The sequence below is a fragment of the Apteryx mantelli genome, chromosome 1 (genome assembly GCF_036417845.1).
Source record: "Apteryx mantelli isolate bAptMan1 chromosome 1, bAptMan1.hap1, whole genome shotgun sequence".
In the NCBI taxonomy this organism is placed as follows: Eukaryota; Metazoa; Chordata; class Aves; order Apterygiformes; family Apterygidae; genus Apteryx; species Apteryx mantelli.
In genome coordinates this window covers 133,403,614-133,419,156 of record NC_089978.1, presented here as the reverse complement: position 1 = coordinate 133,419,156, position 15,543 = coordinate 133,403,614, and the positions used below count along the sequence as shown (strand labels likewise).

Here is a 15,543-nt window from a genome sequence, read left to right as displayed (position 1 = left end):
TATGTTGTACTTGCTAACAGCTGTTCCTGTGCAGAACACCCGCAGTCAGGTTGTGTGGCATCTGGATGAGGAAAATAAGTAACTCAGGGTTCTAAAATTGCTAATTAGTTGGGGAGAATACATGAAGTATTACAATGTTCAGTAAAGTTTTTCACTGTTCCCTTCCATGTGGTGAGGGCTTCTTTGGGCTGTTTCTTGCTTTTTCTTTTTTTTTTTTTTTTTCCCCAGTCAGATCACTTAAAGTGATCCATGTAGTGATCCCTTTAATCTAAGCAGCTGTAGCTGAAGTTTGTCATCCACATGTATCATAACTCCATTACAAAAGTATCTGCAATCTACCTGAGTTCATGCAGTTTAAAACAGGGTCCTCTCTAGGTCATTTGCCAGTTTGGCCAAAAAAAATTAAAAAAAATAAAAAACGTTAACCTTTGTGTTAGGGCTATCTGCCTTTATTGCCAGGAGCCCAAGATAAGCCAGCAAGGGAAGTAGTACTTTGCCTCCAAACCTCAGAGAAGATCCCTGCTGCTAGGGCAGGTGATACTTAACTGAAGAGCACGGATGCATGATAGACCTTCACACATTTTTCTTATTTGTAGGCCACTTACCAGAAGTTGATGCCTCTGTATTTTCCAAGATCGTTGGAGGAAGAAATACAGTCCTTGCCTTGCCTCCCTGCAGATATTGGCAATGCAGAAGGGGAGCCTGTAGTACCGGAGCGGCAGATCAGGATTACTGAAAAGCCAGGCGTTCCAGATGGTGAGTTCTTAACTGAACTTTGGAGTAAGTATCTCTGTGTGAAAGTCAGTGAGAAACAGAAAAAGCACTCAGGGAGCAAAGAAATGTCTTCCTGCCCCACCTCACCCAAGACAGGCTTTAATGAAGAGAACAAGCTGCCTACTTGTTAGCTGCATGCATTCTGCAGCTGTAACTTCTGCTTTCTGCCTCATTGTGTAGAGTGCTTAGAGGATGTGGTAGAGATATTGTTCTCTTTTTCTTTTGCAAACTTTCTCTCAAGGTGGTTACGACCTCTACTTTTTTTCAGTCTTCTGCAGGCTGTTACTGAAATGGCCATTATTGTTGCTAATGAACTATCTTACTGTATATTAACAAAATGTTGTCTCTAGCCTGATGAGATTCTGTTGATACAGCATGTGCATCGAACTAGTAGATACTCAAAAGAAGCTAGTAGAAATGCCATAAAAAGTTGAGAAACTAGATCAATCCAGAGAGCAGTGTTTGGGAAATGGCTATCAAAAGCTCAGTGAAAGAAGTCCGTTTGTAAAGAGGTTGCCTAGGTGTCAGGCTTGGGACAATGAGAGATGAATGGTAAAACCTTTTAATAAAGGTAAACGCTTATAGCTGGCGCATTCTGTCTTCTTCATGCAGCAATGCTATGAAAGGTTTGCACCTCAAGTGAGGCCCTAAAGCATCAAAAACAGAATTTGGAATAGGTTTCAAAGATGTTCTGATTTTACATGGCCAGGTGGGATAAGGCTGAATATGCAACAAGGTACAGACAACTTAATTTTCCTGTTCACTGTGTGATATGTGATGTACCTACTCTTGCTGTTCAGACTCCAATCTGTTTTCTTTTTCCCCCCAGATTTTTGGCTAGGGTGGTATTTGTAGCTCTGGCTGATTAGTGTGAGGCATTCAACCACTAGCTGATTATTTATTATAGTTATTAGATATTATTAGATATAGATATTGTAGTTTTTGCAGCTCTAGGAGCAAATGGGTAGAGCAGAATCCTGCACTCTTGCCCCATTGTTACTATAGCATGTCACTGTAAAGTTGGAAAACTCAATTCCCATCCTAATTGCTCAAAGAGGCAGTGCCAGCAGTCTTAACAGTATTTCTTGATGGTATGCAAGTTCAGTGGAGCGTTCTGATGTTGTCCTGAGCAAGTGGGCATGTGCTCTTGTACTTCAGCGCACAGTTAGGTTGTGGACAGTACTGTAAAAATGTCCAAACTGAGGTTATCACCAGCTCTAGAGCATCTGTTCAAGCAATGTCAGTGATGTGAAAGGAAGAACTGAGCCCTTCCTACAGTGCAGTAATGACATCAAGCTTGACAATCGTAAACCCCAAGTCATTCACTCTAAAATCTGTTTTGGAGTCCTAGTGAGAGAGTTTACTGTTATTCCTTCATTACAAGCTGATGACTAACATTTTAAGGGAGCTCATAGTTTTCGATCACATGTTGTAAACTCTTTCAATGGTACTAGTGAGATATCAGAGCCCCATCAGGGTAGATGGAGTTTTTTTCACATTAGTTTCACATGGCACAATGAATGGGCTTGCGTGCTGAGATATATAGCAATTCATCAGTAGCGTTGCTGTCCTGTATGCAGCTTGAACATTTTATGCTACCTTTGTTTCTACTGCAGATGCTTCAGATGAAGAGGGGCTGGAGGCAGATTTGTCTTTCATTGGTTCCCATGCTTTTGCCCGCATGGAGGGAGATGTTGATAAACAGAGACGCCTCATCCTGCAGGGACAGTTGTCAGAGGCAGCACTGCAAAAACAGCATCAGAGGAAGTGAGAACTTCTTTGTCTGTGTGAATGTCTTGGGTTAGCCAGCTGCTCAGAGGACCAACCCTTGTGATGATTTGTTACTATGAAGTCTAATCTTTTGACAAGAAAATACAGATAAAGCCTAGTGTCGCCCTGGATCTCTGGGTAGCCCCTTTGGCGAGAAGGGAAAGAGCAGTGGAAGGAAAAAGAAAGCCAGTGATGAACCCATAGTGTGCCCAGTACATGGGACTAGCTGCCTTATCTCTGCCACAAGATGTCACTGTTTCATCATTACTTCTGTAATGGGGTCACCTGCTTTTAGTACTGCCTGCCTGCTTTGGGCCTTGTGCCTCCTGAGGCTCTGGACACCTAGCAAATTGTTTTTTCTTTCTCTCAAGTTGGATAAATACAGGAATGCTGAGGCTTTTTTGTTATTGTTGCCACTGATCCTACTATATGTGATTCCCTTTCTAGGAGCCAGTTTCATGCTAAAGTTCTTTTGGGGCATGATGCTTGCCTTGTTTTGTCAGTTGAGGTACTAACTTGTTCACATTTAAAAAAAAAAAAAATCCATATGTGACACCTTGGTAGCTGGATAGTTATGTTCAGCTTCTAGATTAGATTTTAAGAATCTCTCTTTCTCTCCCTCTCTCTCTCCCCTCTTTTTTTAATATGAAAATATTTTTTTATATATGTGTATGTATATTATATGTATAAAAATACCTTGACACTAAGGTATTTAAAAGGAAAAAATTACAGACATGTTTTCAGCCCAAATGCAATGCCTCCACAGTTGTATGCAAGAGCTACAGATGAGTACCAGTTGTTGCGTATTCATTGCCCCAGTAAAAAACACCAAGCATGTAACTAAAACACAGAAATGGTTGGTTTTTTGTTTTGTTTGTTTGTTTGTTTTTGTGGTGGTGGCTTTTTCAGGGGAGGGGGGTTCCAACACTTTTCTCTAACATTTTGAAAGTGGCTCCGTTGTTCAGAAGACCACAATATTAGAATGATAGCTCAGTCACTGACTGCTGCTTTTGTCCTTTCCTTCCCATATACCTCTTCAGGCTTCTAATGCTGTTCCAAAGTGGGGCTAGATCTGACTTCTGATGTTTTTAACTTTCTAGTTACAATCGCTGGCTGTGTCAGGCAAGAGCTGAAGACCTATCTGATATTGCTTCCCTTAAAGCCTTGTATCAGACAGGTAAGTTCAGGTTATCAGTGGTTGTTGTACGTTGTCTTAAAGGAAAAATACAAAGTAAAGATATAGTTTCTTTGGACTCTGAATACAACAACACATGTCATCAAGCTAGAAACCTGACTGAGAATGAGGTAACATCTCTGCAGTAAAGCAGGTGTTTTCTCTTGATTGGCTTTGAAAGCCTTTCTGTGTGGTTAACTCCAAAACAGCTCCTTATTAACAATCTGAGGATACACACGTATCTTGAATTTACCTATAGAATGCAATCAGTAACAGTTCGAGAAGGAGAATGAACTTGGTGTGCATGGGAGTGCATGGTAGTTTGAATGAAAAATAAATAAATAAAATAACATTCTGTGGTTAGTGTTTGGCAGTGATGTAGTAGGAGCATTGCGGTTATGCCTTTTGATGCCCAAGGGCTTTCTTGCTAGCAACTTTAGTGATTGTGAATCACTATTGTTAGACTAAGCCAATTTATTAGGTGTTGTATGCAAGATAATTCTTCTCTTAGGCTGAATCATCTCCGCCCTTTTGTTACAAAGAAATGGATGTTTCAGATGATTTGTAGAGAAGCAGCAGTTAACAAAGCAACTTTTAATACAGCTTTCTCGAATAAAACTGCTTGCTGCTTTTCCCTCAGGCTAGATTGGGTTTGAGTTGCTCTCCTCCATGTCTGATAGAACCTACTGGGGGCATAATACCATGTGTACTCTCCTTTAACCTTGAGTTCAGTAGATGGTAACATTAGGGAGAGAATCAACATCCTGACTGAGAGTTCAGTGGAAGGTATTACCTGCTAGGTCCTTGCAGCCAGGGAAGCAAAGATGGGGGGGGGGTCTGCCCGCTTCCATTCCCTTTTGTTCTCTAGCTAACGCTGAACTCGGAGGTAGAAGCTTGCCCTGGTCCCAGTGGCTTATTGCTGCTTTGCACAGTGACAGGAAGAAATAGGTCAGTAGTCAGGGTCTCAAAAACATAGCTGTTTTTATGTAGTCAATGGTTCTACAGAGAAAGTCAGTTAAGCATTCTGGCTGATATCTCTGGCCTCCTGAAAAGCCAGACACCTTGATCTTTGTGCAGTTATCAAGGCTGTGTGATACCTTGCAGTCAGTAATTGCAAATTTAAATTCTTTTGCTGATCTTGGGCAAGGCTCTGTTGGCTGCACTTGGTCCATAACGTGTGTCCTGCGAAGGTATGTGTTAGACTTCAGAGCTAAGTTTCTAGAAAGAAGTTTGCTTTGATGGTAGAACTGCAAGTAAAGGTTTTTAAAAATAAAAACCATGTTGCTGACAGTTATTACTTGAGAATAAAAGTACAGGCAAATGTGGAGTGCACACATTGAAGTAAATACAGAGTCATATTTACTTGAGGTAAATGTAGAGTACACAGTCAACATAACACTGCAGTCCTTAAAGTTTCTAGGATGTGATGCATCCTTCTTTTTTGGGATCAAAACGGCTACTGGTGTAGTGAGAACGGCAACTCTGGCATATTTCTTTTCCTCTAAGTTGGAAACAGGCTGTGCTGTAAAAATTCTGAGCTATGGCTGGTTCACCTTGACTTAAAAGGGACTAACTCCAAAACCTGACATGACTGAGAGAAGTTCTGAGTCGTGTTTTTTTTGTTTTGTAGGTGTGGATAACTGTGGTCACACAGTTATGGTGGTGGTTGGAAGGAATATTCCCGTAACATTGATAGACATGGAAAAGGTAAGGTTTTGTAAAACTTCAGCACCATGTAGTTTGAATATGAATATTTGGGATATGAAAGGCTAATGTAAGGTGTTATTCAGTGTTAATACTAGAAAAGTTATCTGTAGAAGACTTGCCGAGAGAATAAATAGGAACTATTTTTGTAGGCAGATCAAACTTTGTGTGGGTTGGGGCAGCATTTCTGGAGGAGGAACTGGGTTATTTTCAGAGAAACAGGCCAAATAGAGACTCCTTTTGCTTCTCAAGAAGAAAGAGACTTGCCATGCTTCTGTAACTGGGAACACCTCAAGAGTGGAGTGTAACAAACCAAATCAGTTTTTCATGAAAACAGCAAGAATCTATCAACGTCTGTGAAGTCAGGTCTGCATAAAGGAACATATAAATGATTACGGTTAAATTCAAGACTTTGAATGTTTCCCTCACTTTTGTAGCTCAAACAAAATGCCACCTAGCCTCATCATTTCTGGTCTGTGAATGAGTTAAAGGAAGCATATTAAAATGTAATGCAACCATGAAAGAGTTCTTTGTTGCAAATAAGAATTTCACTTCTTTCCAACTCAGGCTCTTCTGTATTTCATCCACGTCATGGATCATATTGCAGTGAAGGAGTATGTCCTGGTGTACTTCCATACGCTCACAAATGATTACAATCAACTAGACTCTAACTTCTTGAAGAAACTCTATGATGTTGTTGATATCAAGTGAGTGGCAGTAGGAAAAAAGACCCTTCTGGTTTTCTTCTGTGCTCTGCAAATGTCTGAGTCATTCTCTTTATTTGGTTTCTCATTTATTTGTGAGAGAATTTTGCTGGGATAGAGAGACCTAAGTAAATAACAAAGCCAAGAAGAAGGAAGGTCTGTTTTCTTTCCTGCGTAGAACCATATATCAAACCAAAGAGTGCTGTCCTCTGCCGTCTCCCTTCCGTAGCTGTTAGAGAAATGACCACACTGGCTGTATTGCCTGTCTGTATCTAAAGGTGGAGCTTCTGGAACATGGCATTGTAAGCAAATATATTGCTATTTGTGAGAGAGGAGACTTGGGCAACACTGGCAGTCATAAGTCCGTAACTTTCACTGTCTGCATAATAGACTGCAGCAGGCTTTGTCTTTAGCTGTTTTTTTGTTTTGTTTTGCTTTACACTTATTTTCTGGCATGTGCTGTTAGATTTGAGCCAGCTTTAAGTACAGAATAACAAAAAAGGCACTTAAGCAAAATGATTTATGTTTTGACAGTTGTGTTGTATAGGTGAGCTTAATTAGAAGGCACTTCTAATGAGGTATATTCTTTCTTTGAACCAGGTACAAGAGGAATTTGAAGGCACTGTATTTTGTCCACCCAACATTTCGTTCAAAGGTGGAGTATATAGTACAAAAGAAAAGAATGTTTTGGATGTTGGCAAGGTAGCATGTAAGACTGTAACATGGGGAACATGGAAGTATATAGAAGACTTTCAAAAACGGATGGTATTTTCTGGATCAAGAGTTGGAACTTGAAATTCTTCCCCATTTTTGATGTAGCTGTAGTATTCCAGTGTTAGTGGCAAGCTGAACCCCAGTACAGCACAGCTGTCTGTTTCCTGTTTTGTTGCATGTGTTCTTTGGATCTCTTGTCTTTCAAAGAGAAACTATTTTTGTCCTTTCTCCTGCTGTCTGTTTGGCAAGATGACAAACCATGAGCAAAGACTTCTGGAATTCTTTCCTGTAGTCCATTTTCATGGATATTATAGTTTTCCTGTAGTTCATTACCTGGATATTTCACCTTTTCTCTCCCCACAAGAGGTATTGCATGTGCCTTCCATACCATTTAGTGAGCTGCCCTGGTAAGCCTAAAGGCAGAGGATGGTGTATCAAGCAGCAATGAGATTAGTCAGGATTAGAGTGTAGAGTAAAAAAGTAAGATGGGAAGAATGCCTTTGTTACACGGGGTGCAGGAAGACCCTGTAAAGTCTTTAGGAGATGAAAAGCTAAATTTGTCAAACAGCAAGATATTATCCTTGGCTATGATCTGTGTGAGGGAACAGAAGATGGAGCTCTCTTTCTTCCATACTTTGCAGCAGTATGAATACTTCAGATGAACTAAGTGTCAGCAGCGGTCCTTCCCAAAATCTTTGTCCCTGCTTTTTACAGGTTAGAAATGTGATCCTCCATTTTCATGTCAGTTTAACCTCTGGGTTTATTGTGCTTTTTTGCTAACACTGTTCAAGTTTGAGAAAATTGTTTGCCTTGAAAAAATCTTCAGTTTGCACATGTTCAGCAGGAATTTCTTTAACTGCTAAATTCCCAGAGATTCCATTCTTTCTATGCATGCTCACAGCTGGGACACCGTGAGACTTGGAGCTTCCTTGTTTTTATGTAGATGAGACTGAGGCTTCCTAACAGTGTATCATCCAGTTCCTGCCAGAATATTAGTTATTCCCATTGCATATATGTCTGAGGTTTGAGCGGTAGAATTAGAGCTTCCAGCTCCGAGGCTTTTGGAAATCTAGGAACTGACACAGAGATCTGCTCAAAGAACATTACTTAGGTTGCAAAGTCAGGTACTCAGAAGCTAGGAAATACCTGTATTCTAGATTCCCAACAGCACTTTATCCCCTTCCTTTCTTTCCATGCAAGAATACTTGATTTCTATTTGGTTGGGAAATGTTTCATGTTGAGGATGAAAACTTATGTTCACCAGTTCATTACCATGGTTCTTGTCCCTTTGCTGAGTTTCCTTGCCTTTTTCAGATCTTTGGAGCAGCCAGTTAGTTGGTGGGAAGCAGGGAGGGTGAGAGTCATAGAGTCCACAACTTGCTGGAAACAGATTTGGTTTGTATCCTATTCTAACAGCATAGCTGGAGGCAAAAGAGGACGTGTGTCCATGTCTCTCAGCCAAGCCCTTTCTCAAACTGAAAGGCAAGTGGGATTGCTGCTGATTGTTGCAGAGACCATCAGCTTATGAAACATGATGTGGAATATGCAGCAGAAAGTCCTGGTGGAGAAGGTGGCCACAAAGAGGGGATGACTTTTCCCACCCCTCCTTTTTTGGCCGTTTCAGAGCCATTGGCCCTGTGGAACATTGCTAGCCCAGAAGTGTCAAAACCCTTCAAAAGTATTTGGATCATTTGTCTTTCTACTTGGAGCACTGACTTCCTTCCCTAGAAATGGAGGAAAATAACCCATGTCTCAAATGCAGAATCAAGGCTTGTGTTTTCATACAGCTTCCCAAACCCATCACCCTTGTACATATATTTCATTCTTAAATCTCTGATTTAAATGATCCATTTTACAGCTTTATTGAATCCTGGCATAGCTGATGGCTGCAATCTGTTAGAGTTGCATAGCTTATTTCTGGGCTAAAAGGGATCAAGAGACTTTTCATCATGCCTCTTCAGAACTGTGCTTGTTTTCTAGGGAGATGTGAATGTACTTCATGGCACCAACCAAGATTCTTTGTTTGGCTTTTAAATGTGAAACTGTTTTAAATTATGTGTATTCTGAGGATAATTGCCTATCTAGAACACATGGTTTTCAGTCTGCAGGGAAGAAGGTTCAGCAGTTGTCCTAAAACACAGAGTAACTGAAGCAGGGTGTGTCACTGCACAATCCATTTTTTTGTACACTAATCCTGCCTTTATTCATTTGCTCATGTGAGCATTCCTGGGATCTGTGCAAGAACTTGATTCTCTATAGTGCTTCTGAAAGATAACAGTTCTTGTGATGAAATCGCTTGGAAAGATGCACCAAAGGCAGCAGCAGTATGTCTCCTTTTTCACCCAAGTAGAAGTGTCACCAGCTTCTTCCAAATCCACCTTCGTTAATCAGAGAAAATGGATTTTTTTTTTTTCTTTCTCCTGCCCCCCCCCAAGCCACTCTTGCAGCATGAACACCTGGCCACCAAGATTTAAATTAAGATAGACTTTCCTGAAGTGCTGTCACAAGTCCCTTCATACTGCTGCATGTAAGTACTTCTGCTCATTACTGCTTTAGCCATCAATATATAAATAAAGGGTTCTCTGGGGCATTTTATTGTGAATCCTCTCAGCTCCCCTCTTTGAAAGCTCTCCAGACAAAGCTTTCTATGCCTTTCTTTCCGTGTGTTCTGGGTGAAGCATTCAGTGGCTTGATAGGAAACAACCTTAACCAGGGAAATTCTGTTCTCATACATTTAGAAACTTGGCTGTTAATCAAGAATGTTTCAAAACTGAAACATACCTGAATATTCAAATTAGCTATTCATAATCATCATAATCTTCATATTAATTATGAAGACTTCTTGTCGTCTTTTCCACAGTGGCTATAGCAGCAGCTTCTGGAGATCAGAAGCCAATGTAAAGGCAGCCGCAAATTACTTACGGCTTTTTTCCATACAAGAGCCTCCTTCTTGTAATAAAATTTTTCTAGGTTATAGTAAGTTTCTCTTTGGGTATGACCCGCTTTAGCAACTCCTAGCTCACTTTATCTGTATTGTGCTTTGGTTGGTTTTTGGTGTTTTTTGTGGGGCAAGGGGGGGGATGTTTGAGGCAAAGACACCTGATACTTTAACCCTGTAGTTTTCTAGCTTGGCAGAGAGACTTTTGCAGTCTTTTATTCAGATTCAAAAACAGTAGGACAACAGAGACAAACTGTCCTGAGTACAACTCATTCTATTTTCAATGCAGTAAGCGCTAACAGGGATTTTTGTTTAATTACAGGATAAGATGTGTCAAACTGTGTAATGGCCTGTATACTGAGAGAGGAAAATCTCTTCCTGTTAAGTCAAACAGTTTTCCTGATACCCTCAAATATATTCCCTGGGTTCCTATTAGGCTTTTGTACACTGAACATCCATAACAATTATATTTAATGTTTGTCATTCATAATTATGCCTTGGAATGAACACTACTTTGGTACAGGTTTGTGAGTGTGTTTTCTGGTTTAAAAACTCTTTAAAGTGAAGGGTCAAGTGTCGCTCATGATCAGAGGTCTTGTTAGAAACATACAGTAATAGTGGATACCAATAATAGTCTGTCTCCCTGCTTTCTGCTAACATGGCATGTCCTTACAATAAAGAAACCATCTTACATTTTCTATCCTGTTCTCCACCTTCTTTTCTCTTTTTTCTTGTTCCTTCCTCTTGAAAATATGCTGTTTGGAGGAGGCAACATAGTTATTCCAGGACAATTTTTAAGCCTCTACTTTTTGTTTAAATGTCATATTCATGTGGATTATCTTTTGATTTAATGTTCGGGCTTATTTGGAATTCCCACTTTCCTCAACATTCTTCTTGTGGTATTTTTTCTCTTCTATTAACTTACTGCAGCCAGTGTACAATTGTGCCTGCTTACGAGCACTTGCACCTATCTGCTAAAATGCCTGATCTTGGTCAAACAGCATAAATGAACATGAAGTTTCTCTAGCAAAAATTTCACAAAAATGTAAAGGGAAATTTTAGGTGTCTCTGTTTTCTAAGATCTGTATGTTCTTAAAAAGCTGCAGTCCTGGTCAGTTTACTTCAGGACCTTCCAACTTCCAACTTCCAGCTGCTTCTCTCTTCTTCAAGATGAGTGAACTTGATGTATGTTAAATACAGTGGCTGCTCCAAGGTTACTTTCATGACTCAGCAGGTGGGAAGGAAGGCATTCTTATGCTGATATGAAACCTTAGACAACATAAGAAGAATGACTGGAATTACTGAAAGGATGAGGAAATCCACTTATTGGATTGGAAAGGTTTTCTTCCAATTCCTCAAAGATCTTCTTCTTTCCTTTCCTGCAGTTTGATTGCCAGGGCAATTCTTATGTTGTACTCTAATTTTCCATTGTGCTCAGGTTCTTCAGTGTATACAGTTTTTGTGCTCCCTGCCATGCCGTTGTTTGTCATCTCCCTGCTTTCTGTTTGGTTGTCCTTTGTGTTACTCTTACTCAGCTGAGCCAAAAAAAAAACATTCTACAGTAGATACTCAGCCTTCAGGAAGTAGATATGGCTCTTGTTAGGTCAACAAGTGTCTCTTTAGTCCTGTCTTTCTGATTTGTGTTCAGTATTCTTTGTCCAGTATGGCCTGACATGAGGCCATTGTTTTTGCTGTATACCTTTGTTCTGACATTTTGGGGCATCCTTCTCAAGGTAGACCAGGTAAAGTGCTAAAGGTATCAGAATATCTACTTGTCTTTCATACATTTGTGATCAGGGTTTATTTCTCATGCACTTTTTTTCAGATAGCTTTAGAGCATGTGATCAGATCATTTCTTCCTCTTAAAATCTGTTCTGTGTGTTACCTGCTCTTGGACGCTTAGTTTGGTCTGCAGTGCTTTTGCTGTCTGGATGTTGAAGAACATCATCTTTCTCATTGCCATGCTCAGCAAGAGGTGCCGTTTCCAGGACTTTGAGTGCATCATTGTATCTGACCCACAGTCTTCTCCTCTTGGAGAACTGAACCATCCTTGTCCCTGATTATATGGAGCCTAGATTGATACTCTTTTCCTGACTGTTGTTGCTTTGCTGAATGGTCTCCCAGATCGGAGTGCCTCATGAATTTCTCCAGCCAGTAGCAATGTTCTTTGAGACAGTTTTCTGTGTGCATTTTAGTGATTTTTCTGTGCAGAGGTGTATTAGGATTTCAGAGTGGAACAAATTGGAATTTTATTTTTCCTTCATGTTAACATGGCAGCTAAGAGTTTGTTAGCAAATGGCAGTTTACTTGACTTCTTCCAGAAGTTTGGCTTCCATTAGCTGAGACTAAACTGACTTTTATCAGCACAAATCTGAAAAATTCAGAGTGACTGCAGACCCTCTTTCACAGGCTCCTAACCCCTGATCTGAGCACTTGTGACCTGCAGAATAGTAACCCCTGGTTCTTGCAGAGATCTGTGCTTTTCTTCCCCTTCAGTCTGCCAGAAATAGACTAGATGAGAAATAAAGACATAATATAATCTTCAATTTTAGAGAAGGTGGTTTTAAACATGGAAGTTCGTGCAATCAATCTAAAAAGTAATATTTAGCAATTTCCAGAAGTATCAATGGTGTCTTACTGGCCTTTACAAAACAAAAATTCCTTGATCCATTTGCATCCAAAGGAGACAAAGTGTATATACATAAAGTAAAATCTTGTACAGTAAGTTGGTAAGGCTTTATGTCATTTAAGAAATGTGGTAGAATGGAAGGAGAGACATGCATGCACACATGCTCTGCCAACCCAAAGCAGAGAGGATATTTCAGTAGAACCTTGGAACAGCTGAAAGTCTTACACCCTAGAATTGCCTTTTCTGTAAAAATTTGAAGGCAGAGGGTTAAAAATGCTTCTATTAGGTATAAAGTCAAATAGATTGTACTCTGAACTGACTAAACTGGAAGTGAAAATTTGCCACTATACAGACTTTTGAAGACAAAATAGCAGAATAGCTGTCACTTTTCTACAGTAGGAGACATGTAATTGCCAGATGGGGAGGAGGTAGCACTAGCTTTAACACTATAAAGACAGTGCTTGCTATCAGTCAGTGGTGTGTGTTTCCTGACCTCCTTCTGTTCTTACCATGATATCAAAGCTTCAAGTTTAACTTCCAGCCTGTTTAACTATGGAATATAATGTTGAACTTGAAAGTTCTGAAACAGCACCATCATAATTAGTTTTTTGTTGGAATCTGGGGGTTTGTTTTCAGGTCTCGGCATGGTTTTTCACAACCTTCACCATCTCAGGGCTAAAGGATAAAATCCGCTATGTAGAAAGCCTTCAGCAGTTATTCACAGCCATACCCCCGGAGCAGATTGATCTCCCCCCTTTCGTCCTCGAGTATGATGCAAGGGTAAGTGATTTCATGTGGCAGGCATCTGTCTCTGCTCCCAAGTGTAGTTATTGTGTGTCTCCCATTCTGCTCTGCAAGAACTTTAAAGGGGTTGACTTCCATATCTTAAGAAAGGGGAGGGGAAGAGGAGAGTTCTTGGAGAGTCTAACCGTTCTTCTGTGAGTAGCAATTTTCATAGTAGCTTTTTTTTTTTTTTTTTTTTTAATAACTTCAGTCCAAGGGAGGCTTTGGGCAAGAAGCAGACCCCTTTCCCAATAGAGCAGTCTCCTATGTGCATAAGAGACATAAGTCTTACCTTTTTTCAGCAAAGAACTGTATCATAACATGCTGAGAGCCAGTGGATAAGATAAAATTCATGTTAGAAGATTAGAGTAGTTTGAGAGCATAGATCAAGATGCAGTATATACCATGCATTACGATGCAGGCTGCTGAGATCAGATATAGGGCCTCTGGGCTTGCAGTTCTGTAGTTAAAATAAGGTTCAGCAAGTCTGAAGCTGAGGCATCTCATTGGTTTCAGTTGAATGGAGAAAAATGGCTAGACTCTATGCTCTTGAGTTGAAGCAGCCTCATCTATACAAGTTTTAAAGGAACTGATCTCTGCATTGCATGCCCAATTTGCCCATTGCCCTGTAGCCTCTCTCAGCTTTCAGCTGTAAGTGATAATACTTCAGTGGCTTTTGTGACTGTGAGGAAGCTCAGCAATCTTGTACCTGCCCCCAGAAAGACTGCTGTCTTTCATCTTCCCTGTCCCATATCAACAAGTACATGGGAAGGAGGAAGGGGCGGGGGGAGAGAGAGAAGAAAAATGAACTGTTGAAGGGTGCCTTGCCCCTGTGTTTGTCCCTCTTCTTCCTCCCCTCCCTTCCCTGTCCCAGGTGTCTGCCCAAATGGTGGGAAGAATATGGCTTGCATTGTCAAATCAGTTCAAAGAAGATGTGCTCTGACTATAGAGCAACAGCCACAGCAATGGCATGTCTGCATGGGCAGCTTTGTCTTGAACCGAGTGACTGGCTATGCAAGCACTTGTGGCTTCCTTGCATCACAGCTTTGGCTTAATGGGGAAATTTTAACCTGCATCCTCTGCTTAAAATGGAGGCAAAACCAAGGCCCTGCCAGGTTACCAGCATCAGTCCTCTCGGTTGAATTGTGGCTGTCACTACTCGTGGAAAAAGTCAGAAATACTCATTTATTTCTGCCTCTGTATCATTCATCCATTGCATCAAGGTGTATTGGAGAAGACTTTTGTTCAACTGCTCGTTCTGTTTTTTTTTGCAGGAAAACGGGCCTTACTATTCCTCTTATCCCCCATCCCCTGACTTGTGATCTGCAGTCCTGCAATACTGCTGGTTTCCCATGGATCCAATGACCTGATGCCTGTCGATACCATGTGCATTTGCCCATGTACAGAATTCAGAGAGAGGGTTTTCCTCCCCCAGCTCTGGTATTTTTTTACTGATGAGATATTTTCAAGCACTCAAGCAATCAGAGAACTTTATGCCACTGTGAACTGTACAACTATTTCAAATATATTTATCTAATGGAAAAGTTGATTTCAGGATCACTAGGTGCATTTTATTTTCTTCTTTTTTGAAGCTGTTACGTTTTATTCCTGAATAGACTTTCTCTTTTCTGGGAAATCCATCAAAAACATTTGATCATGTTTTTATCTAGTATTATGATTTTCCAGCTCCATTTGTAATATCCATTTTTGACTGGTCTGTATAACTGTTGTACAGTACTGGCCTGACACTGTTGCTCATCATATGGTCTCTGTGTTTCATATCCGATTATTTCCCTTTCTGTTAGTGTTGATTACTCTGGTCTCGACCCAGCAGAAGTATCTGGAATTGGGAATACCATGTCTGCAGGCTGAACAAAGCACTGCAGCCAAGCAAAGATTACTGCAACACTTAGTACTGTAAGTGCTAGGTGAGCTAGGAGCCTGGTAACAGTCCCTGTCAGTTTTTCTTGGATGATGTAACATGTCAGGATGCCACTACTCTCCAAATAAGAATAAAAACTGAAAAACATTTGCAGCTTCTCATCATCATTTATGTTCTCATTTATGTTCTCTTTTGAAATGACCAGATGTGTTTGCATGATAAATGAATGCCATCTGCCTGATGGATATACTGGGGGGTCATGAGGGGAAGACCCTAACCAGTGGTGATAGAGCTTGTTTATTAGAGATACTGGTGTCCCTTTTCCTTCCTCCTGTTAATACTGCGTCATACTGATTTTGACATAGCCTACATGAGAGAGCTTAGCAGCAGTGGTACTTACGGAATCAGAGGTTAAAAGTCCTCAAGTACTTCCCATGCCTGCCTATGGAAAATTAAAAGAGGAAGGAGGAG

At 40.5% G+C, this 15,543-nt stretch overlaps 1 protein-coding gene across 4 annotated transcripts in view; it reads left to right on the top strand.

Moving 5' to 3' along the window:
• Window positions 1-15,219, top strand: part of GDAP2 (ganglioside induced differentiation associated protein 2) — a 34,655-nt gene extending 19,436 nt beyond the window's left edge. For all 4 annotated transcript variants that reach the window (XM_013958157.2, XM_013958155.2, XM_013958156.2 and 1 more), the window contains 8 exons: window positions 597-756; window positions 2,391-2,541; window positions 3,645-3,721; window positions 5,349-5,425; window positions 5,990-6,129; window positions 6,727-6,781; window positions 13,044-13,187; window positions 14,465-15,219. In XM_013958157.2, the coding sequence (XP_013813611.1) occupies window positions 597-756; window positions 2,391-2,541; window positions 3,645-3,721; window positions 5,349-5,425; window positions 5,990-6,129; window positions 6,727-6,781; window positions 13,044-13,187; window positions 14,465-14,512 (852 nt within the window). In that variant the 3' untranslated portion in view covers window positions 14,513-15,219. The remainder of the gene's footprint in view (window positions 1-596; window positions 757-2,390; window positions 2,542-3,644; window positions 3,722-5,348; window positions 5,426-5,989; window positions 6,130-6,726; window positions 6,782-13,043; window positions 13,188-14,464) is intronic.
• The last annotated feature ends 324 nt before the right edge of the window (window positions 15,220-15,543 follow it).